This window comes from Canis lupus, chromosome 16 (assembly GCF_011100685.1).
Source record: "Canis lupus familiaris isolate Mischka breed German Shepherd chromosome 16, alternate assembly UU_Cfam_GSD_1.0, whole genome shotgun sequence".
In the NCBI taxonomy this organism is placed as follows: domain Eukaryota; kingdom Metazoa; phylum Chordata; class Mammalia; order Carnivora; family Canidae; genus Canis; species Canis lupus.
In genome coordinates, this window is record NC_049237.1 from 18,866,691 (window position 1) to 18,889,528 (window position 22,838).

At 44.1% G+C, this 22,838-nt stretch overlaps 1 protein-coding gene across 1 annotated transcript; it reads left to right on the forward strand.

Moving 5' to 3' along the window:
* The first annotated feature begins 8,175 nt into the window (after positions 1-8,175).
* Positions 8,176-17,782, forward strand: HTR5A (5-hydroxytryptamine receptor 5A). Its single transcript, XM_038559222.1, has 2 exons — positions 8,176-9,486; positions 16,870-17,782. Exons 1-2 carry the CDS (start codon positions 8,737-8,739, stop codon positions 17,200-17,202), a joined length of 1,083 nt encoding a protein of 360 aa, XP_038415150.1. The 5' UTR covers positions 8,176-8,736; the 3' UTR covers positions 17,203-17,782.
* The last annotated feature ends 5,056 nt before the right edge of the window (positions 17,783-22,838 follow it).

Consider the following 22,838-nt stretch of genomic DNA (forward strand, 5'->3'; position numbering starts at 1 on the left):
TCCCAGACAACTGGATCCCTGACATCTTCCCTGATACAGCCACTGTCTGGATCCTCAAAAGGTTTATTCCCTACCTGTTACAGCACACATACTTTACCAAGGACTAGCATACCACCATCCAGTTCTATCGATATTCTGCACTAACACAGTGGGCCATTGTCACATTCTGATGAATGCTGACAACAGCACTTCTCAGTGTTGGTCTCAGGGCTCCTTTACAGTCTTCAGAAGATTGAGTATCCCAAAGAGATTTTGTTTACATGAGTCATATCTATGTATATTCACTGGAATATAAATTGAAACAGGCAAATTTAAAACATACTTACATATTAATCTGTTAGCAATAAAATGATAAACCCATTATATGCTTTTTGAAGATTATTTATTTATTTATTCATGAGAGACAGAGAGAGAGGCAGAGACACAGGTAGAAGGAGAAGCAGGCTCCCTGCAAGGAGCCCGATGTAGGACTTGATCCCAGGACCCCAGGATCACACCCTGGGCCAAAGGCAGACGTTCAACCACTGAGCCACCCAGGTGCCCCAAACCCATTATATGTTTACATAAATGGCATGTCTTTAGGAAAAATAACCATATTTTTGAAAAAAATTTGAGTAGCATTAACATTTTTGCAAATCTTTTCAAGACAGCTGGAATCTCATATCTGTTTCTGCATCCCATCTGTTGTGATACATTATTTTGGTTTAAGTTTATGAAGAAAATCTAGCCTCACAGAAATATATAGCTGAAAAGTGGAAGAGTATTTTAATAGTCTATAATAGATAATTATGGATATTTTCCTGTGGTGGTATATCAAAACTCAATATGTGGTAGTTTCTTAAAGGTTTGTTATGAGGTAGAATCTGAAATCCATTATACTCTGTTAGATTAAAGTCCATTGGTCTATTTGGCCTTTTGAAATGGATCCTCTATCCCTTTATGATTTTGTAGCATCATGGACTGGTCATTGGCTCACTGAATTATCCAGATCTTTCAGATGTTGACATATTTCATTATATAATGTCAAAAACTCACATTTGTTAATACACCACCAATCTCATCAGAAAGGTCCTTAAGTATTGGGAAGCTGTCAAGTTCACCGTGGTGGATATGAGTTTTCCAAAATTCTAATTTTCACTTGAAAGCTCGCATTTTATTATGAGTAACAAACACTATCAGTTGTTTTGCCTGACATGAAGGTTCACTTCATTCGTTTTGAGAAAATATCTGCCAAACACCCAGGACTCAGTAATGAAAGTTTATTATCTGTCAGTAGTTCTTTCAAGTAAAAATGATGTTTCATTTTTTAAAAAAAGCTATTATTTCAACTCAAACACTCACACGTGTCCTTTTCCTTAAGACAATCATCTTCTTTAGGTGCATATGGGAAATGCTGTATGCACACCTTCTAATGTGTTACACTGACTTTTAAAAACTGTGTATCCAAAGGCCAAGATTTAATATTAATAATATATAACTTAATATATTGATTATAATATAAATTATATTACTATAATTAATGTAATTTAATATAGTTAATTCTTAAGAAAAATTCTTAATACTTAAGTGAAACTGGCATTTTTTTCTTTTGAGAAAAGAAATTTCTTTTTTCTTTTTTCTTTTCATTTCTTTCTTTTCTTCCTGTTGAGTGTAGGGCAGGAGTGCCAGTGATTACTGCTATAATTCCATTCCATTGCTCTGATCTGTGCTCAGGTGCCTACAGGTTGACTCACCCATCACTTTTGCACCCTCACTGAAACTGTCAACTCAGTGAAAAAGGCAAACAGTATCTTAATGTTTCTATAAAAATAGTTTTGACCTTGTAGACCTCCTGAAAGGGCCTGAGAGGCTTCTTGGGGTTTATTGACCATACTTTGAAAACCATTAATCTAGATGATTCGGGGTCCTTCAGACCCTTTCATGAAGGAAAGAAGAAAGTTAATGTAGCCCTGGAGCAAGAACATAGATGCTTGCCATTGGCTGTTTCAAGCGAGTATGAGCTGCTTTGATTGTCCTGTCTGATGGGAACAGAAAATAGCTCAGAGGCCAGATCAGTGTCTGCATACCAGGTACTGAAAGCTGTGTTAATCCACTCCAGCAGATATGCCAGTTCAGCTGGACCTGCACGGGCTGTATAACTGTGCTAATAATACTTGATTAAGTTTGTGGTGGATCATTGTCATCTGCCAGGATCCAACTGATGTTGTAGGGATTAAGTAGGTAATTGCATGCGGGTAAGACAGGGGAGGTGATAATCTCTGCCATTTCCCTTCAGCTGTGTTGTTATCTTGGCTGCCGGGTAGGGGAGGAGTTTTGGAGTCTCCCTCTTGGCCTTCCCTATAATAATATATTTTATCACACAGGGCAATGAACCAATGTGGGGTTCCGCCAACTATCATAAATGCATTCTAATTCTATACTTGGAAACTGGAGAAATAACCACTAGGAAAGGTCCACTGACCCAGTGCATCTACTCTGATTGATCAGGCCTCCATTTATTGGCTGGACTCCAATTGCTCCTGCTCTGACAAGGAGACCATAGTGGTACTTTGGATTCAGTGTCAATTCAGAATGTGTCCAACAGTCCTCAGTCCAACAGTCCTCAGAAGGTCCAGATATTTCCTATCCTCCATGCACAGTTACCTGTGAATATAGCTGTCAGCTCTTTGAGGGGAGGACCAAGGCTATTTCTACTGAGTACACCTAGTACTATGTTGTAGGGTCATTCATCATAGGTGCCTGCCTTCTCCTTCAGCTCATAGGTTTTGAGCCTGAGAAGTGGTTCTGGTGTGATCCCTGGGCAGAAGAGTGTGGCTCTTTTCTTAGTGTTATCTACCATCAGCCTCCTCATTGTCCATGCTTGGTTTGTTTTGAGTGCTATACTCTTGCTGATGAGGTATCTATCTAGGCTCCATGGTTGCTGTGTTCCATTCACAATCTCCATAGCTCACTGTGAATGGGCGCCTCCTGCTGGTCACTCCGACCTGGTCATTTGTTGCAGTAGTTAGGGGAGAACAATATTATGCGAGAGCCCCGACTTCCATGACCCTGTCCTGATCTTATTTTATAAGATTTCGATAACAATTTAGCATCTATTTATTCTTGACTTCACCTTCTTCAGAATAATTGTGCCTTTTTTAAAAAAAAAAGTACAGCATCACTGCTCTGAGGTTAGACATTTTCTTAATTTTTATGTTAGTGTTTCCACTCAGTTTTAATTATGCCTACATTAGACATGAAAAACAGTAGTTTACTTGGGAGATCTTTTTTTCCTGATTTTGTTCTCTCAGAAAATATTTATAGGGCCTAATACATTTTAGGCTCTGTTGGGTGTGATAGGAAAACAACAATAAAGAGAAGTTGTCTGACATGAGGAATTAATTATTCAGCCTAATGAATTGGCTGTGACTGGAATAGTCAACCAGTTCATGTAGTTCACTCAGGATGACATAGGATGAGGGGCCAATAGTTTGTGCTCAAGCTAAAAGGGTGTAGCAGGTGTTTTACTGTCCTGGTGCTGCTTTGAATGATGACCTGTCACTCTTGCTATCTGTTCTCCCTGACCAAGTGTATGTGCGTTGTCCTATCCTGATGGACCCTGAGAATGACCCATAGTTAGCAGTCTCCAAACTAGGCACATGTACTGCAGGTGCACGTAAGGCAGTCAGTGGGGGTTTAGGCTGAAAATAACTTCTATTTGTACTCTTTTATCCTTTGAAAAAGGGAAAAACACACTCTATCATATATAATCTAGAACTAGCACATTTCTTCTTCTGGTCATAGAATGTGTATGGAGTTTGAGACATTCTGAATGAAGCATAAGATCTCCACCAGCACCATATTCTTCAGCTGTCAGTATATTGTGACTTGCAGTTGTTTTCTACTTTTAAGTAGACTAGATGAAGAAAAACTGTACTTCTTATATACAAACAGGGGTAAGCAATTGTTTTAAAAGTGTGAGGACCATGATCTCTTAAAATGTAGCCTAGGTGCATGCTATTCATTCTATCCATGATCCAATTCCATTTTCTTCTTGACAACACAGCAAGCTTGGATTTTTGTGGCCATTGTTAAGCATGTGGAGAAGGTAAGCCTTTAAAAGACCATGCAGAATGGCTCCTCTGGTTATTTTTATCTTCTATCACCTTTGGAAAAATTGGTTGGGAATAACACTGAGTACTTTAAATTGTTTTGGTCTTTCCATTACCATTAAGTGGTATCTTAGGTCTGCTATGGACTGAATTGTATCCCCCCATTCATATGTTGAAGCCTTAACTCCCAATGTGACTGTATCTGGAAATAGTTTTTAGACAGTTAAAGTAGGTCATGAGGTTGGAGCCCTTATCCAACAGGACTGTGGCCTTAGAAGAGAAAGATCTCTCTCTCTCTCTCTCTCTCTCTCTCTCTCTCTCTCTCTCTCTCTCCAAATGTTTGCAAGCCAGGAAGAGAGCTCTCATCAGAACCTGGCCATGCTGACACTGTGATCTCAGACTTCCAGAACCATGAGCAGATCAATTTCTGTTGTATAAGCCACAGTTTGTGGTATTTTGTTATAGCAGTGATTAATGAAGACAAAGGCTTAGCCTATGTGGTTAACTGTTGTGAAATCCTGATTATTAGTAGAGTAAAACATGCTGATCAAGAGCACACACTTGGGCCACACTCAGGCTCAAATCTCATGTGATTTTAGACAAGTTCCTTCATTTCTAGGACTCCATTTTATAAAGTGGGAATAATAGGGACACCTGGGTGACTCAGTTGGTTAAGTGTCTGACTTTGATTTTCACTCAAGTCAAGATCTCAGGGTTATGGGATAGAGCCCACATTTAGGCTCTATGCTGGGCTTGGAGCCTGCTCAAGATTCTCTCTCTCTCTCTCTGCCCCTCCCCCTTTCTCATGCTCTCTCTTTCTCTCTCTCAAAATAAATAAAATAAAATAAAATAGAGATAACCGTTCCTTAAAATTTGTTTGAGGTATGATCATACAGGGATACTTATTTGATGCCTGGTTTATTCTTTTTAAGATTTTATTTATTTAAAAAAAAAAGATTTTATTTATTTATTCATGAGACACACACACACAGAGAGAGAGAGAGAGAGAGAAGCAGAGACACAGGCAGAGGGAGAAGCAGGCTCCATGCAGGGAGCCCGATGTGAGACTCGATCCCAGGACCCCAGGATCACACCCTGGGCCAAAGGCAGGCACTAAACTGCTGAGCCACACAGGGATCCCCATGAGCCACCCAGGGATCCCCCTGATGCCTGGTTTATAATATAGATTTTGTATAACAATAATGCTTTAATGATTTATGAATCTTATAAAACTGTAATAGTTTAGGTGGGTAGGAAAAATGTTATCCCTCCCATCCTTGCAAGTAGGGCAGAATAAGGTCATGTTCTGCATTTTCCAGTTTTTCTCATTTTTAAACTTGTAATTAAGAATCTTAGTTTGTAGGGACATCTGGGTAGCTCAGTGGTTAAGTGTCTGCCGTTGGCTCAGGGCGTGATCCTGGGGTCCTGGGATCAAATCCCACATCAGGCTCCCCATGGGGAGCCTGCTTCTCCTCCTGCCTATGTCTCTGCTTCTCTCTCTCTTTCTCTCTCTCTCTGTCTCTCATGAATAAATAAGTAAAATCTTTTTTTAAAAAAAGAATCTTAGTTTGCAGTTAAGCTCCTACTTATATCAAATAGATGCATACCTTCTTGTTATAAAAAAATGTACAATCAACATTTTTCTATACGCCAATCATATGGCTGACTCATGAGTTCTGAGGCACTTCAACAGACAACAGAACTTGCACCTAGTTATTGCTAGCATGGGCACATACTACATTTTATAAAGATGTGTTTCAGTAGATGGCCTGTAATTTGTCATTGTGTCTATAAAACCCCCATGCAGTGTATCATCTTGGTTGTATTTTTTGCATATGTCTTTTTGTTGGATGGTGTCTTCATTTATGAGAGCTGCCATAACAAAATACCACCCATTGAGTGGCTCAAGCAACAGTAATTTCCTTTTATTTATTTATTTTTTTAACACAGTTCTGAAGGCCATAAGTTCAAGATCAAGGTGTCATCAAGTTTGGCTACTCTGGAGGCTTCTCTCTTTGGTTCACAGATGGCCACCTTTTTGCTGTATTCCTGTGTGGTTTCCTTCTGTGTACACACATTTCTGGTATCCCTTTGTGTGTCTAAATTCCCTTTTTCTGTGAAGATACCAGTGCAACTCACCCTAATAATTTCAGTTTAAGTTCACCATCTTTTTAGAGATCCTATTTCCAAATACAGTCACATTCTGAGGTGCTGGGGGTTAACACTTCAACACAAGAATTTTGAAGGAGACGGGACCACAATTCAGTCAGTAGGTGGTAAACCAAGAAATTCTCCTCAAAACTGACATTTCAGGGGTGCTTTATGGCAGGTGGGAGTTCTATACCTGTTTATATATTTTTTTCAAGTTAAAATTATGGCCGTGCTCTAAGATTAAAAAAATGAAATGTTCTGATTTCTCTTTTTGTTTCTTAGAGATAAACCAGAATTTCTCAAAAAATTTGGTTCTCCTGGAAATACCCCATTGGATTTCTTCTTTGTGAGAGCATTTGACTGCATTCTTATCTATATGACACTCCAATTTTTACAAAATATCCTCAGTTATCCCTTGCTTGGCCCCTTATTTGACAGCCTTCTACCTAACTGTCAATGCAGACTGCTAGCTGTTGCATACAGCGCCAGTGAGGAATATGCTTGCAATCCATGATGCCTTTTAAGATCTGTATCAGGAGATACCATCATCAAGGTCTGCTGTCTACTGGATATGCAGGCCACCCTTATTCCAGGTCATGGGTCCCTAAAACTGAATGTAGAATTGTTCAGAGTATTTGTTTCAAAGATGAAGATTCATAGTTTACATCTTATTCCTGTTGCTTCTATAGCTTCAAGAAGGTAAATGTTCTCTGAATGAACACAAGTTTTCCCCTCAGCTAGAGCCACACACAGTAGCACTGTACACAGGAAGCCACCATCAGCTGTGTCTAAGGCATCTTGGGTGAAGCAGCTCTGTGAATAATCTTATATTTAATGAAGAGTATTTCCATCAACATTTCATAACAGCGGGCGTCACCCGCTGGGTCCCAGTGAAGGAGCTTCTCTCTTCTCGGTGCATTCTCCTGATACTTATTGCATTCTGTTAGAAATTGAATCTTGTAACAAAACATATTCCTCATTTTTAAATAGTTAAAAAAAAAAAACCTTGGCTAAACTTGTGGCCAACCACTTGAATGCCTAGGATTCAATTACATGCACTTTAAAAATTCTTAACACCGTCTTATATTCCTTTCTATCATATTGTCTCTCTTATTTTAGTTTATCTTGTGATACCATGTCTCCCTCTGTGGAGTGCTTTCCATCATAACTTCTGGGTCGGAGCTTTTGATCTTTTCCCAATTACTATGGGTGTGTATATAGTTGTAAGTGTGTATGTGGGGAAAGAGTTAAACACGCCCTCTTTCTTTCCAACAAGACGGATTTTTGTAACAACTGGTACCCAGTGTTGCCCCTCAAAGGAAGCAAATCCAATGGGGACCATTGAAAAGACTGCAGCTTCTCTGTGATTCTGAGGACATAGTTGAAACATTGTGGTTCCCTCAGCCTTCTCTAGGAAGGACAGTAAATGCTCTCTTCTTTCTTTCTTTCTTTCTTTCTTTCTTTCTTTCTTTCTTTCTTTCTTTCTTTCTTTCTTTTTTCTTTTTTGCCTTTCTTTCCTTAAAGGAAAGCTACCCCTTAGGGGGAAGCACCAGGTGTTGTGTAGGAAGGACGCAATCATGTACTGTCATCTTCAGGAGAAGAAAAGCCGCCGATACCATCTTAGACGCTTGACTCCAACACGTATACGGAATGTAAGCCCCCGTGGAAAGCTGAGAACCCACTGCAGGTATGCAGACCACCCCTGGAAGGACGTGGATGGGTGGGCGGGGGTGGGGGGGCCCGAGGAACGTTTCCAGGAGGGTTCGTTGGTAACCTCGATCCACCGGGGAAGCGCTCGAAGAGAGAAGGACCAGGGCCGGTACCGAGGACAGCGCCCGGCCCCGCGCCCAGGTGGGCGAGGCGGCAGCACCGTGGACAGCACCAGCGCGCGGCGGGGAGAGGCGGGGAGAGGCGACCTCATCAGCTGACGCCGTACGTAGGCTGGATCCCCACTTCGAGGAGGCAGGTCTGGATGGGCGCGCCCGCGCCGCGGCCCCAGACGGGGAGGGGCTGGCGGCGAGGGGGCGATCGCAGAAGGCAGGCCCCACAAAGGGGGCCCTCCGTGCCCCCCGCCCCCCGGGCTCGGAGTTGAGGCTGTAGCCTGCCGCCGGGGCAGCCGGGCGGGTAGGGAGGCGACGAGGCGAGAGTACTGCTCTGACGCACCGGCGCCCGGACGCTCCAGGGACGCTCCAGGGACGCCCAGCTGCCGCCCGCCCTGGGCACCCCGACCACCGTCCCTGCCGAGGTGGGAGCCTGGGCACGCCAGCCTAGGAGGGCCCCGGCCGCCAGACGCAGCCCAGCGTTCTCCGCCCTGCCCCGCCGTCTCCCACGGCCGCTGCCCGGCGGGAGGCTGGGGCCGGTCTGGTCGACCATCCCCAGGAGCCCTGCCGCCAGGCGGAGGCTGCAAACGTCCAGGGTGGCTGTGCGCGCCGGGGCCACCGTCTTCCTGAACGCCCCTCCTGCACACCCCCTGGGCTGGCCTCCCGACCCGACGATGGATTCGCCTGTGAACCTCACCTACTTCTCCCTCTTCACCCCGGCCCCTTCGGAGACCAACCACAGCAGCCTCGGCACCGGCTCGGAAGACCCGCGCCCCAGCCCGCCGCTCCTCTCTGTCTTCGGTGTGCTTGTGCTAACCTTGCTGGGCTGTCTGGTGGCCGCGACCTTCTCCTGGAACCTTCTGGTGCTGGCGACCATCCTCCGTGTGCGCACCTTCCACCGTGTTCCGCACAACCTCGTGGCGTCCATGGCCATCTCGGACGTGCTGGTCGCGGCTCTGGTCATGCCACTGAGCCTGGTGCACGAGCTGTCCGGCCGCCGCTGGCAGCTGGGTCGCCGGCTCTGCCAGCTGTGGATCGCGTGCGACGTGCTCTGCTGCACCGCCAGCATCTGGAATGTGACGGCCATCGCGCTGGACCGCTACTGGTCCATCACCCGCCACCTGGAATACACGCTCCGCGCCCGCAGGCGCGTCTCCAATGTTATGATCCTGCTCACCTGGGCGCTCTCCGCGGTGATCTCCCTAGCGCCGCTGCTCTTCGGCTGGGGGGAGACCTACTCCGAGGGCAGCGAGGAGTGCCAGGTGAGCCGCGAGCCCTCCTACACCGTGTTCTCCACCGTGGGCGCCTTCTACCTGCCGCTCTGCGTGGTGCTCTTCGTGTACTGGAAGATCTACAAGGCCGCCAAGGTGTGCGTGGGCTCCAGGAAGACCAACAGCGTCTCGCCCTTAACGGAGGCTGTGGAGGTGGGTGTTACGGAGATCCTTGTAAATACTTCACTGCGTTCCTTCAGGCTTTCACTCCAAAGTTTGTAGAAAGTGAACTTTTTAGTTTTCTTTTGGGGAGAGGGGAGGGAGAAAGGGGAAGCCGTAGACTGGGAGAAAGCATCAGAGACTTTGCACCAACGTGCTCAGCATCACAGAGCAAATAATGGCCTTTACCATCTCTGGTGGATTGTGTCCATATATAAAATGACTACATACCCCCACAGGGTCCCACGTGGCTCTAAAATTCTGTGATTCCATAAAACCCTTTGGAAGGTCTGATGAAGTCAGTTGTCTGGGGCTCCACTAGATAAACTTTGCAGCTTGCTGCACCTAGAGTGGAGTGCTCAAGGAGGAGTAGAAGGGACAGATGGTGACGTGATTTGGCAGAAAGATGGCTAAACATCAGGCAAAACAGATTAATGTTTTAGCCCAGTCTCTTTTTTCTTTGCAAATTAAAGCCACCAATTCTGCAAAAACATAGTATCTCCTGGATTACAACCTGCTATTCCACTCATCCTCCTCCCCTGAAGCAAGATTATCAAGGTGTTTAGCTATTTTGGAGCCTGGTTTTGTTATTTACTTCCACTGCCTGTGGGGCTACTTTCTGGGTCTATCCCCAGGCCTATCAGGCTTTTGTATGCAGTGGGGGGATCACTTGTTGGCCTTTCCTAACAGGCTATAGCAGGAAATTAAAAATCTAAGGCAGACAATTCCCCAGCTCTTTACAAGTGGCGTTTTCAGCAAAACAATCTACAGCAACTGTGAGGGCTCTTTTCTTATCCTCTCTCCACCATGCTTGCCTGTTTTGTCGTTAACTGTTTAATAACCCAACCCGATGACTCCAGATTCAGGAAATATATAACAACTGGATATGGGGATTGTTCTCCCCTGACCAGCTCTCATTGCCAAGGTGATCCCTTGAACCTAATTCACATATTCAAGTTAGATCAGAAATCTACACAGCCTCATTTTTCTCTTATTGGCTCTGGGATAACATAAGTTCAATTAAGCATATTAAACACATACTATGGGCTTGGTGCAAGGAGCAAAGAATGATAAAGACATCATCTTTGCCCATGAAGAGCTCCCTCTAGTGAGGGACATAGACACCTATTGTGAGTGCTGCAATATGATTGTGTTTTCCAGATCAGTAGCTAATTCTAACAATAACCAATCAATCAAGCTCAGAGGGACCAGAGGTGTAGATAAGGGGGGAGAGAGTGCATCATTCTAGAAGAAGGGAAAGGGGGTCAGAGGCTACCTGTCCTTTTATCTAGAACAATGGTCTCAACCAGAGGTGATTTGACCCTACAGGGACCATTTAGAATGTCTGGAGACTTAATTGATTATCAACATTTGGGGGAGAGCCAAGGGATGCTGGCTCTGTAGAGGCCAGGGATGCTGCTACACATTGCATTATGCACGGGACAGCCCCTGCAACAACAAAAAATTATTCAGAGCAAAATGACAATAGTGCCAGATTTGGGAAACCTGATCTATTAGATCCTGAACAAAGAGGGCTGATGGCTCTGAGCAGTGGCAGCACCAAACTGCCTGGAGCTTCCACATGTGTGAGAATCCACCCCAGCTCTGGGCCAGGAACAAGAACAGCAGCCCCCTATGAAGACCCTCCATGCAGGGAATTATCTATGTAAATGGTTTGCAGTCAATACCAAACACAGCTTGAAAAGGAAAAGCAGGGCAGCCCTGGTGGCTCAACAGTTTCGCGTTTATTTTAGCACCGCCTTCGACCCAGGGTGTGTTCCTGGAGACCCAGGATCGAGTCCTGTGTCGGGCTTCCTGGGAGGAGGCTGCTTCTCCCTCTGCCTGTGTCTCTGACTCTCTCTCTCTGTGTCTCTCATGAATAAATAAATAAAATCTTTAAAAAAAAAAGGAAAAGCAGTCAGGTTTGTCATGTGGAGCTTACTATGAAGTGATGCAGGCTTTCACTCTCTCTGCCATATAATGTTAAGAAAATATTCCTTGGTGTTGCAAGACCTCCAAATGATTCAGAGCTGCACTGTTACTGTGAAGGATGAATTATAAACCAGGTTTCCTGATTTTTTTCTATGGTAGCAGGTGCTAAAGTTTCTAAATCCAGTTCTACCACCAACTAGCTGTGTTACCTAGGGAATCCCAACACTTCTTCCTTCTTTGTCTGCTGAGTTTTCTTCAAATACATACTGAGAACCTAACCTCTCTCAGACACTGAGATGGGAACTGGCAACATGAGAGATGGGCCTTGCTCTGGGCAAAGGATGATGAAACTACTACCAAAGATCTAGCATAAAAGGGTAATGCTGAATCTATTGCTTACTAGCATGGGCCAGAGCTGTGCTGGCCAGACACGATCACTTTGAGCAGAGAACAAGGTGGATCTTATTTCTTTAATAAAGATTTTATTTATTTATTCATGAGAGACAGAGAGAGAGAGAGACAGAGAGAGAGAGAGAGAAAGAGACAGAGATACGGGCAGAGGGAGAAGCAGGCTCCCTGCAGGAATCCCGATGTGGGACTCAATCCTGGGACCCTGGGATCACGACCTGAGCTGAAGGCAGATGCTCAATCCCTGAGTCACCCCGGTGCCCCCAGTGTTAATCTTAAATGGAATTTTTGGGAAGCATGGAGTTCAGTTACTGGAGGACTAAGAGAGGGGGAGGTGGGTTGACATCATCTTATAAGTCTCTTTTTTCTTCTTTATTTTTAAATGTTATTTAAATTCAATTAAATAACATATACTGTATTATTAGTTTCAGTGGTACAGTTTAGTGATTCATCAGTTGCATGTAACACCTAGTGCTTATCCCATCACGTGCCCTCCTCCATGCCCATCACCCAATTACCCCATTGCCCCACCTCCCCCTACCCCCCTCCAGCAACCCTCAGTTTGTTTCCCAGAGTTAAGGGTCTCTGATGGTTTGTGTCCCTCTCTGATTTTGTCTTATTTTATTTTTCCCTCCCTTCCCCTATGATCCTCTGTTTTGTTTCTTAAATTCCACATAGGAGTGAAATTATATAATTGTTTGTTTCTGACTGAGTTATTTTGCTTAGCATAATACCCTCTAGTTCCATCTACATCATTGCAAATGGCAAGATTTTATTTTTTTGATGGCTGAGTCATAGTCCATTTTGTGTGAGTATATATACATACATATACATCACATCTTCTCTATCCATTTATCTGTTCATGGAAATCTGGGCTCTTTCCACAGTTTGGCTATTCTGGACATTGTTGCTATAAACATTGGGGTGCAGGTTACTTTGGTTATTCAGGATCTTTTCTGGTTCCAAACAAATTTAAAATTTTTTTTGTTTAAGTTCTATGAATCACTATGCTTGTATCCTTTGGGTAAATACCTAGTGGACTTGCTGGATCATAGGGTGGTTTCTATTTTTAACTTTTTGAGTTAAAAGTTTTCATTTGTGTGGATCCCTGGGTGGCTCAGTGGTTTAGCGCCTGCCTTTTGCCCAGCGCGCAATCCTGGAGCCCCAGGATCGAGTCCCATGTCAGGCTTCCGGCATGGAGCCTGCTTCTCTCTCCTCCTGTGTCTCTGCCTCTCTCTCTCTATGTCTATCATAAATAAATAAATCTTTTAAAAAAAAAGTTTTCATTTGCATTCCCACCAGCAGTGTAAAAGGATTCCCTTTTCTCTGCATCCTCACCAATATCTGTTGTTCCCTGACTTGTTAATTTTAGCCAATCTGACTGGTGTGAAGTGATGTCTCGTTGTGGTTTTTGGATTTGTGTTTCCCTGATGCTGAGTGATGTGGAGCATTTTTTCATGTGTCTGTTGGCCATTTGCATGTCTTCTTTAGAAAAATGTCTGTTCATGTCTTCTGCCCATTTCTTAATTGTATTATTTGAGTATTTTGGGGGTGTTGAGTTTAATAACTTCTTTATAGATTTTGGATACTAGTCCTTTCTCTGATATGTCATTTGCAAATATCTTCTCCCAATCTGTCAGTTGTCTTTTAGTTTTGTCGACTGTTTCCTTTGCTGTGCAAAGCTTTTTATTTTGATGAAGTCCCCATAGTTCATTTTTGCTTTTGTTTCTCTTGCCTTTAAAGAGGTGTCTAGGAAGAAGTTGCTGTGGCTGAGGTCATAGAGGTACTGCTTGTGTTCTCCTCTGGATTCCTGTCTCACATTTAGATCTTTCATCCGTTTTGAGTTAATTTTTGTGTATGGTGTAAGAAAATGGTACAGTTTCATTCTTCTGTGGATGCCTAATTTTCACAACACAATTTGTTGAAGAGACTTTTTTCCATTGGATACTTTTTCTTGCTTTGTTGAAGATTAATAGACCATAGAGTTGAGGATTCATTTCTGGGGTCTCTATTCTGTTCTATTGGTCTCTGTGTCTGTTTTTGTGCCAGTACCCTACTGGCTTGATGATCACAGCTTTGTAATATAACTTGAAGTCCAGAATTGTAATGTCTCCAGCTTTGGCTTTTATTCAATATTACTTTGGTTATTCAGGATCTTTTCTGGTTCCAAACAAATTTAAAATTTTTTTGTTTAAGTTCTATGAAAAATGCTGGTAGTATTTTGATAGGGATTATATTGAATGTATAGATTGTTTGGGGCAGCATAGACATTTTAATAATATTTGTTCTCCCAATCCATGAGCATGGAATGTTTTGCCATTTCTTTGTGTCTTCCTCAATTTCTTTCACAAGTGTTTTACAGTTTTCAGAGTATAGATCTTTTACCTCTTTAGTTAAGTTCATTCCTAGATATCTTATGGTTTTTGGTACAGTTGCAAACAGGATCAATTCCATGATTTTTCTTTCTACTGCTTCATTGTTAGTGTATAGAAATTCCACAGACTTCTGTGCATCGATTTTATATCTTGCAACTTTGCTGAAAACCTGTATTAGTTCTAGCAATTCTTTGATGGAGTCTTTGGGTTTCCTACATAGAGTATCACGTCATCTGCAAAGAGTGAAAGTTTGACTTCTTTGACAATTTGGATGCCTTTTATTTCTTTTTGTTGTCTGATTGCTGAGGCTAGGACTTCTAGTACTATGTTGAAAAACAGTTCTAAGAGTGGCCAACCTCATCATATTCCTGACCTTAGGGCAAAATCTCTCAGTTTTTCCCCATTGAGGATGATATTCACTGTGGGTCTTTCATATATGGCTTTTATGATATTGAAGTATGTTACCTCTATCCCTATGTGGTGGAGGGTTTTTATCAAGAGAAGATGCTATGTTTTGTCATATGCTTTTTCTGCACCTATTGAGAGGATCACGTGGTTATCTTTTTTTTTTTTTAATGTGGTGTATCATGTTAATTGGTTTGTAGATGTTGAACCCCTGCAGCCCAAGAATAAATCCCATTTGATTGTGGAGAATAATCCTTTTAATGTACTATTGGATCTTATTGGCTAGTATCTCAGAATTTTTGCATCCATGTTCATCAGGGATATTGGTCTATAATTCTCCTTTTTGGTGGGACCTTTGCCGAGGTTTGGGATCAAAGTAATGCTGGTCTCATAGAATAAGTTTGGAAGTTTTCCTTCCATTTCTATTTTTTGGAGCAGTTTTAGAAAAATAGGTATTAGTTTTTATTTATTTATTTATTTATTTATTTATTTATTTATTTATTTATTTAATTCATGAGAGACACACAGAGAGAGGCAGAGACACAGCCAGAGGGAGAAGCAGGCTCCATGCAGGGAGCCTGATGTGAGACTTGATCCCAGGACCCTGGGATCACACCCTGGGCCAAAGGCAGGCACTAAACTGCTGAGCCACCCAGGCATTCCTATTAGTTCTTTTTTATTTATTTATTTTTTTATTTTTTGTTTTTTTTTAATTTTATTTTTATTTATTTATGATAGTCACAGAGAGAGAGAGAGAGAGAGAGAGAGAGGCAGAGACATAGGCAGAGGGAGAAGCAGGCTCCATGCACCGGGAGCCTGACGTGGGATTCGATCCTGGGTCTCCAGGATCCTGCCCTGGGCCAAAGGCAGGCGCCAAACCGCTGCGCCACCCAGGGATCCCTATTAGTTCTTTTTTAAATGTTTGGTAGAATTCCCCTTGGAAGCCATCAGGCCCTGGACTCTCGTTTGTTGGGAGATTTTTTTTTATTACTGCTTCAATTTCCCTGCTGGTTATGGGTCTGTTCAGGTTTTCTATTTATTCCTGTTTCAGTTTTGGTAGTTTATATGTTTCTAGGAATTTATCCATTTCTTCCAGCTTGTCTAATTTGTTGGCATATAATTGTTCAGAATATTCTCTTATAATTGTTTGTATTTCCATGGTATTGGTTATGATCTCTCCTCTTTCATTCATGATTTTGTTTATATAGGTCCTTTATCCTTTCTTTTTATTAAGTCTGGCTCAGGGTTAAAAGAAGGGCTTTGAGAGGCACCTGGGTGGCTTAGTCAGCTAAGCATCAGACTCTTGGTTTTGGCTCAGGTCGTCGTCTCCCAGTTGTAGGATTCAGCCCCATGTCAGGCTCCATGCTCAGTGCAGAATCTGCTTCAGATTCTCTCTCTCTCTACAAATGCTCTCTCACATAAATAAATAAAATTTAACAAAAAGAAGAGCTTCTGAAATTGATTTGGGAAAAAAAAATAAAAATAAAAATATTTTAAAAATATTTATAAAAAAATATATTTTTATATTTAAAATGTTCATAGCTGTGTTCTATAGCTCTTCTCTTTTCTATCCTTCTACTTTTAAGGATCCGTTTTTCCCCATCTGAGGAGACTTCGATGAACTTCATTCATGGTACAGATTTGTCTAGGACAAGAAGAATTTTATTCAATACTCCCACGTAGTTCTAAATTCCATAATAATTTTTATTTTTACTTTCTCTCTTTAGAAAATTCTAAATCATAGCCCTTAACTCTAGGCCAGGGTTTTAATTGAAAATCTATAGATTTGACTCCTTATCTGGCAATTTTACCTTGTGACTTTGCTTTTTCTGAGAAAATCCTAAAGAAAGGACAGTGCATATAGGAGGTCAGGTGAAGCTGAATAGAAATATGCTAGACATATGTATGCAAGGTGGGTGGGTTTGGGACTGTTACACAATCTTTGAGACTACTTTATGTTAGAATTTTCTTTAAAGGGATCCCTGGACGGCACAGCGGTTTGGCGCCTGCCTTTGGCCCAGGGCGCGATCCTGGAGACCCGAGATCGAATCCCACATCGGGCTCCCGGTGCATGGAGCCTGCTTCTCCCTCTGCCTGTGTCTCTGCCTCTCTCTCTCTCCCTCTGCATCTCTATGAATAAATAAATAAATCTAAAAAAAATTAAAATAAAATAAAATAAAATAAAATAAAATAAAATAAAATAAAATAAAATAAAAAGAAGCTGGCTTTTCATGAAGCTTCTGCTTATCTTTTCCAGGCAAAGACCTCTACTCAGCAGCCCCAGATGGTGTTCACTGTCCGCCACACCACCGTCACCTTCCAGACAGAAGGGGACACGTGGAGGGAACAGAAAGACCAGAAAGCTGCCCTGATGGTGGGCATCCTCATTGGGGTGTTTGCACTCTGCTGGATCCCCTTCTTCACCACAGAGCTCATCAGCCCCCTCTGCTCCTGTGACATCCCCGCCATCTGGAAGAGCATCTTCCTTTGGCTCGGCTACTCCAACTCCTTCTTTAACCCCCTGATCTATACAGCATTCAACAAGAACTACAATAGCGCCTTCAAGAATTTCTTTTCTAGGCAACACTGAGAATGGCGCCTGGGCATAAGAATGAGTAACTCAGTGAAATTTCCAATTCCATCCACTTCCCCATCCCTACACAGCACCACATGAAAAAGGCAAGCCCATGAAGTTTTCCAGGGTCGCCTTCAGAACTGGCCCTCACCTCCATACTCCTAGGTAGGGATGTGGGTCTTCACAGTCCAATTTTGTCAACCTTATTGATCTAAATTACCTATTATTTCTCACTTAGCACCTAATAGCCACAGACTTTACCCACAAAGTACCCATTCCACCCCCAAATCCACTCCAGTGTGGTCATTGTCCTTGCCCCAGAGAAGTCAAACAAGGCAGATGAGAGGGAAGAAATCAAGCAACTTGAACAGGTTGAGAATGGATAGAAAATGTTGAGGAAGAAGTCAGAATGGGGACATCCGAGGGGTAGGAAACCATAATTCCCAGTTTTCTGGAATAGTCCTTATTTTGAAATGCCATTCTATGGTCCTGGTGAGTATACCCTAGTACTTATTGTGTATGTTCCAATGTTTGGCTACAAAATATTGTCTCTAAACCTATTAAAGTACATAGTCACAGCTGCAAGACCAGTGAATATTGGCTTTGTTTGTGGCAACCATGCTTGTGCGTGCACGTGCACACACACACACACACACACACCAATGGAAGTGGTGAATGTCCCCATTGGCTAGTTTATTCTAAAACTCAACCCATCGACTTGGAACGGGAACTAAAAATCAAGTCAAATACCTCCTTCCATTCTGAAGCAACTACATATGAACAATACTTAAATCCAGTGGTTTCATAGAATCTGCCAAACGTGCTTATTTTCTATGGGTTTTATTTGTATGGAATTTAGTCAGCTGTTGCAGGACAAAGACTCTGTCCTTGGATCATGGGATTAGAGGAAAACAGTTGTCACGACGTGGATGATTTACCTCAGTAGAGTTTCACAACCAAGGGCTATAAAGCTACACTCACCAAACACGTACACTTTAGAGGGAGTTGGCTAATTTGCTGTCTTTTTATTGGTGTGTGAACCGCTGCTATGAGGCCAACACTAGCAACTAGTGAGCCTCCGTTCCTTACAATGTGACCCTTCTATGTAAATGAGTCAAGGCAATAAAGTAATAGTACAGTGTTGATATGATCATATAAAATCCAGGCCACTACACAAAACTTGGTAAAGGTCTCAGACAATAAAACTGGCTGTGGTCCACTATGTCCCTGATTCTTTGAATGCATGAATTTAAAAATCACATAATAATCTTTGAATTATTATAATAAACATGTATTCTTTCATATATAATAAATTATACCAAAATTTCAAAAATAGAAAATTTATGTTACTTTGTAGTCTTGGAAGTTTAGCCTTGCATTCACTGCGAAGATTCCTTACTCAAAGAATGTGAGCAAGATGAGGAAATGTTGCACAGTTTTTGTGAGGTCATCCCTGACGATGCTAAGTGCAAACCTCTTACCCAGGTATTGAAGCAAATTCACGGAAGGATTTCCTTGGAAACATTATTAGATTTCTTTTTTCCTTCTGTATATATCTGGAAGGGCCAGGCCCACAAATATTTTAAAATACAGATTGTTCACTTACTTGAGGTACCTTCCCCGCTATTACTTGGAACCAGAGAGGCCACCAAATCCTATTAGATTCTATATTATAGTAAAGGAAGTGCTTCCAAAATTTCACTAGTCTCCGTTAGCAGAGAAGGCTACAGTAGTCACAGGGAACCTGTAGATAGACTGTCGGAGCCAAGGGCAAAATTTTTAAAGTCTATTCTATCTGAAAGTTCTCGTGAAATTCATGATACTCTGTAATTTCAATGTTTGTCTTCCTGTTTTTTAAAGGTTTATTTCCCTCAAACTTTTCAGCAAAGTGAGGCTTTAGGAAAATGTGCCACGTTTGTCTGGTGGCTTCAAAAACTCCGGACTCCCCCAGGATTCTGTGCACTTTGCTGGAGAAATAGGTTGTCATAATATTAATTTCAGTCTCTTGCTGAGGTCATTAATATTTCTGTGAGATGTGTAAGTCCTGTTACGGTGAGTATTCAGTTCATATTTTACGCCTCCCAGATGTCACTTAAAATACACATCTTAGGAAATGCTCTGCATATGCCACCCCAGGGCAAGAAACACTGCCCACTGAAGGTAGAAGTAGCAACCAAAGAATTATTTTGCTTCTATTTCGCTACCCAAAGTTACGGATGACTCAGTGGGGAATAGGACAAAATGCAAACCAAAATGTTTTTGAACTGGGGTGGTGACTGCGCCAGCGCCCCCAGCCGCACTCTGGTGCCCACCCGCAGCCCTGATGCTCAGTTCTACCTATGGGGGTTCTCTTCCCCAGCAGCCCCAGGAGGGGTGCAGGGCCAGGTCAGCTCTCTGCCGAGGGCGCTGCAGCCCTGCGGTCACCCAGCCTCACACCAGTGCTCTGTTCGTGCTGATCTGTACTGTGTGCCTGGAGACGCTGTCTCTGGCTGTACTGCAGCTTCTGTTGATAGGAACGAGGGGGGTCCAGCCCCCGACCCAGACAGGCACACTCAAGGGTGGTGGCATTCAATATGACAGTCTCTCCAGCTTGGCTGGAGCCACACCTGGGGATGTTGCAGGCTGAGTTGTGTCCCCCCAGAACTCGTGTGTGATGTCCTAACCAACCCCCAGTCCCAGAGGGCATGACACATGTGGAGGCCACTAAGGTAAAGTGAGGTCAGTAGGATGGGACCCGATCCAGGGTGACTGGTGACCCTATAAGAAGGGGGGTGAGGACACAGGTACATGGAGGGACAGCCACTGGGGAGGGGGGGGACACGGGGAGAAGATGGCCATCCGCACTCCAGGCAGAGAGCCCTGGGAAGGGACCAGTCTACAGCAGCATGATCTCCGATGCCTGGGCTCTAAAACGGGGAGAATGAATTTTGTGTGTTTAAACTACCTGGTCTCTGGTACTTTGCTAAAGTGGCCAAACACAGCCACACAGGATGGGGTCAAGGTCAGGGTCAGGGTCAGAGTCATCTTGACGGCAGGTGGAGCCCTACAAGTGACCACCAGGCAGGGTTCCCCGTGAGCTGTTGGAGAAGCTTCATGAAGGCAGGTGACCCAGAACCTCCTGTTTGCCATCAGAGAGACCTATGTCCTCTGCCCTGACCATCACCTTCTAGGAGATGGAGGTCCCTCCCAGGTTGGAGAAGGAGGTCTGGAGAGCATGGGTGTGGAGGGGGCTGGAGGGGCTGCCTCTCGTAGGCCTTCCTCATCTGCCTGCCCCTCAAGGCACATGGGGTCCCCCAGGCACTGAGCTGTCCCTGCAGCGGGGTCACCAGGAAGGCGGGGTGCACGGCAGGAAGCACTCACAACCACCCCAGTTGCTTTGGCATCACCACTAATAAGTATGCTCTTCAATATTTTACCACAAAGGGGCTGCCTTTCGCTGTCACCAAAGATGGATGTTTTAGAATCTTTTTGACAGTTTGTCTAATGAGCTTAATTTTTTCTCTGCATTTTGGAACCCATCTAAGGTTCAGATGAGGTCAAGAGGGAAGGGCTCTAGGGACATAACGCTTGCCGTGTGGTGTGTCACAAGTGCAGCTGGACAGATGGGCCTGGCAGGGAGCTCGGAGCCACCTGTAGGAACAGAACTGACTGCCCGGCTCTTCTGCCCATTAGTTGTGGCTTTACATGAGGCCAGCAGGTGAGTATGAGACACGTGGGACAGTGGTTCTTGGCGTCACCAAAACTATGGGAGAAAATCAGAGTTTGGGGATGCCTCTGCATGTGTGTGTACATGTGTGTGTGCATGTGCGCATGCTCGTGTGACTTACAGAGAATGCACAAGGCTGCAAAAGTGAACAGCCAGCTAGAGCGCTGCAGGCTCTGGGAGCTGAAAGCAGCAGCAGCAGCGCCCAGCTTACAGCGGAGCAGCCTGGGTCACTGACTCTGGCCACCAGTGCACAGCGCTCTCTAGTTGTCTGGAGGCTTCGGTTCTCCTCCACTCAGCTGCCCCAGCACCACACTCTACCCAGCGAGGCCTAGAGATTGTTGTGCTATCTGGATGTATCATGTGTTGTCCACTGTTGGGCTTTTACCAATTTTGTTAAAGACTGTTTTCCAATTGACACCTACCATCAACACATCAAGCTTCAGCTAAAATGTTGGTATTTTTTACTAACAGTGCATTAAATAAATGCCTACATGCCTACATGGACTTATGGAAAGCTGTTGTGGTTCCAATGCCGAGCTGTCCTATCCGAGAGCAAGGGACATCCTCATGAGATGTTCACACCTTCGTTCCTTCCCACTCCACCACCAGCCCGCCATGTCTTAGCTCTCTCTCCAAAGTCTCTCCTCAAACCATCTGTGAGGCCACTCACACATCTCAGGACAGAGAGTCCCCACTACAGATACACTGAACTTTGGGGAGCCCACCAGCAGTTTGAAACAAAGGCCTCAAGACATAGTAATGCTGTGAGGCTCTGCACCCCCACACAGCTTTCCTGGTTTCCTCCATGTGATGTAAAGACAGAGGGTCCCCAGGAGGTGCTGGCTGCCCCGATTCCCAGAAATTGTATGTGAGGGCTCAGTACCCAAATCACCCCAAATACACCACTGTGTCAGCGGCTGTGCAATTCAGCCTTCCCCTGGGTCATGACCTCTCTACCTCAATGGAGCCTGGAATGCCGGGCCTGCAGTTTTCCATCAGGGGGCAAAGAGCCAAGGAATGTAGGGACTTCAGGTTTTGGGGCTGCTTGTGAGAATCTCAAGTCTGGCCTTAGGAAGATGGAAAAAGCGACAGTGCTGAGGAACAACTTCCCAAGAAGTTGGCCTGGGAATGAGAGCCAGGGCTTGACTTGTTTATACAAACAGAAAGGTGGAGGTCACGCTATCTCATCTCGAAGTCAACTGTCCCTGCTTCGAGGGGAGCTGACGTGAAGAATATATGTAAGAGAAAGTTGTATCTGACTCACAGTCTGCATACCAGCTTTTTCTTAAAGTCTGGGCAGGTACAACGTGGGAGGATTATCAAGCGAGGTGGCCTCCTCTCTGGGCAGCTTTTATTCCTGGGGTGGTTTTGGTGCAGCCCTGCAGCATAGAAGACCACTAGCCCAGGTGAGCAGCTTGCCAACTGAGCAACAGGACCCTTGCACCAAGTGTGCACACCATCCGGAGGACACTCATGGGGAAAAACTAGAGGCTGCTGGGGGCAGGTGGCTCTCCTCCTCCTGCCCTTCCCGGATTGCATGACACCAAGAATCCTGCTGGTTTAGTTATTGCCTCACATACACGGGTTTGTTCTCTGCTCCTTGCGGCCAAAATCCCCAAGGGGACTTGCCTGAGATGCTAACGTTCCAAAAGTTGCACGTCTCCTCTCTGCACATCCAGGGTGAGGTAGCTTTCTGATGTGAATGCCTCGGAAGGCTGGCCTGAAGGGAACGGCTGGTTCACACCTCCTGGTGTGAACTGACTACTTTAGGAAATAATGACCGTTTTTCTTCACCACCATCCATCCTAGCGATGCCTCTGTGCTCTCACAGAAGTGTCATGTTTGCAATGAAATCATCATTCCCTTCCTTGGTCCTTGGAAGACTCTGAGGCAGCTCCTGAGAGAACCAGACAGTAATGTTATTGGCATAAAAGCTGTAGGTGCT

Coding starts and splice junctions, on each gene's coding strand:
- HTR5A (XM_038559222.1), top strand. CDS start 8,737: ATGGATTCGCCTGTGAACCTCACCTACTTCTCCCTCTTCACCCCGGCC. Junction 9,487..16,869: donor CCTTAACGGAGGCTGTGGAG/GTGGGTGTTACG, acceptor TATCTTTTCCAG/GCAAAGACCTCTACTCAGCA.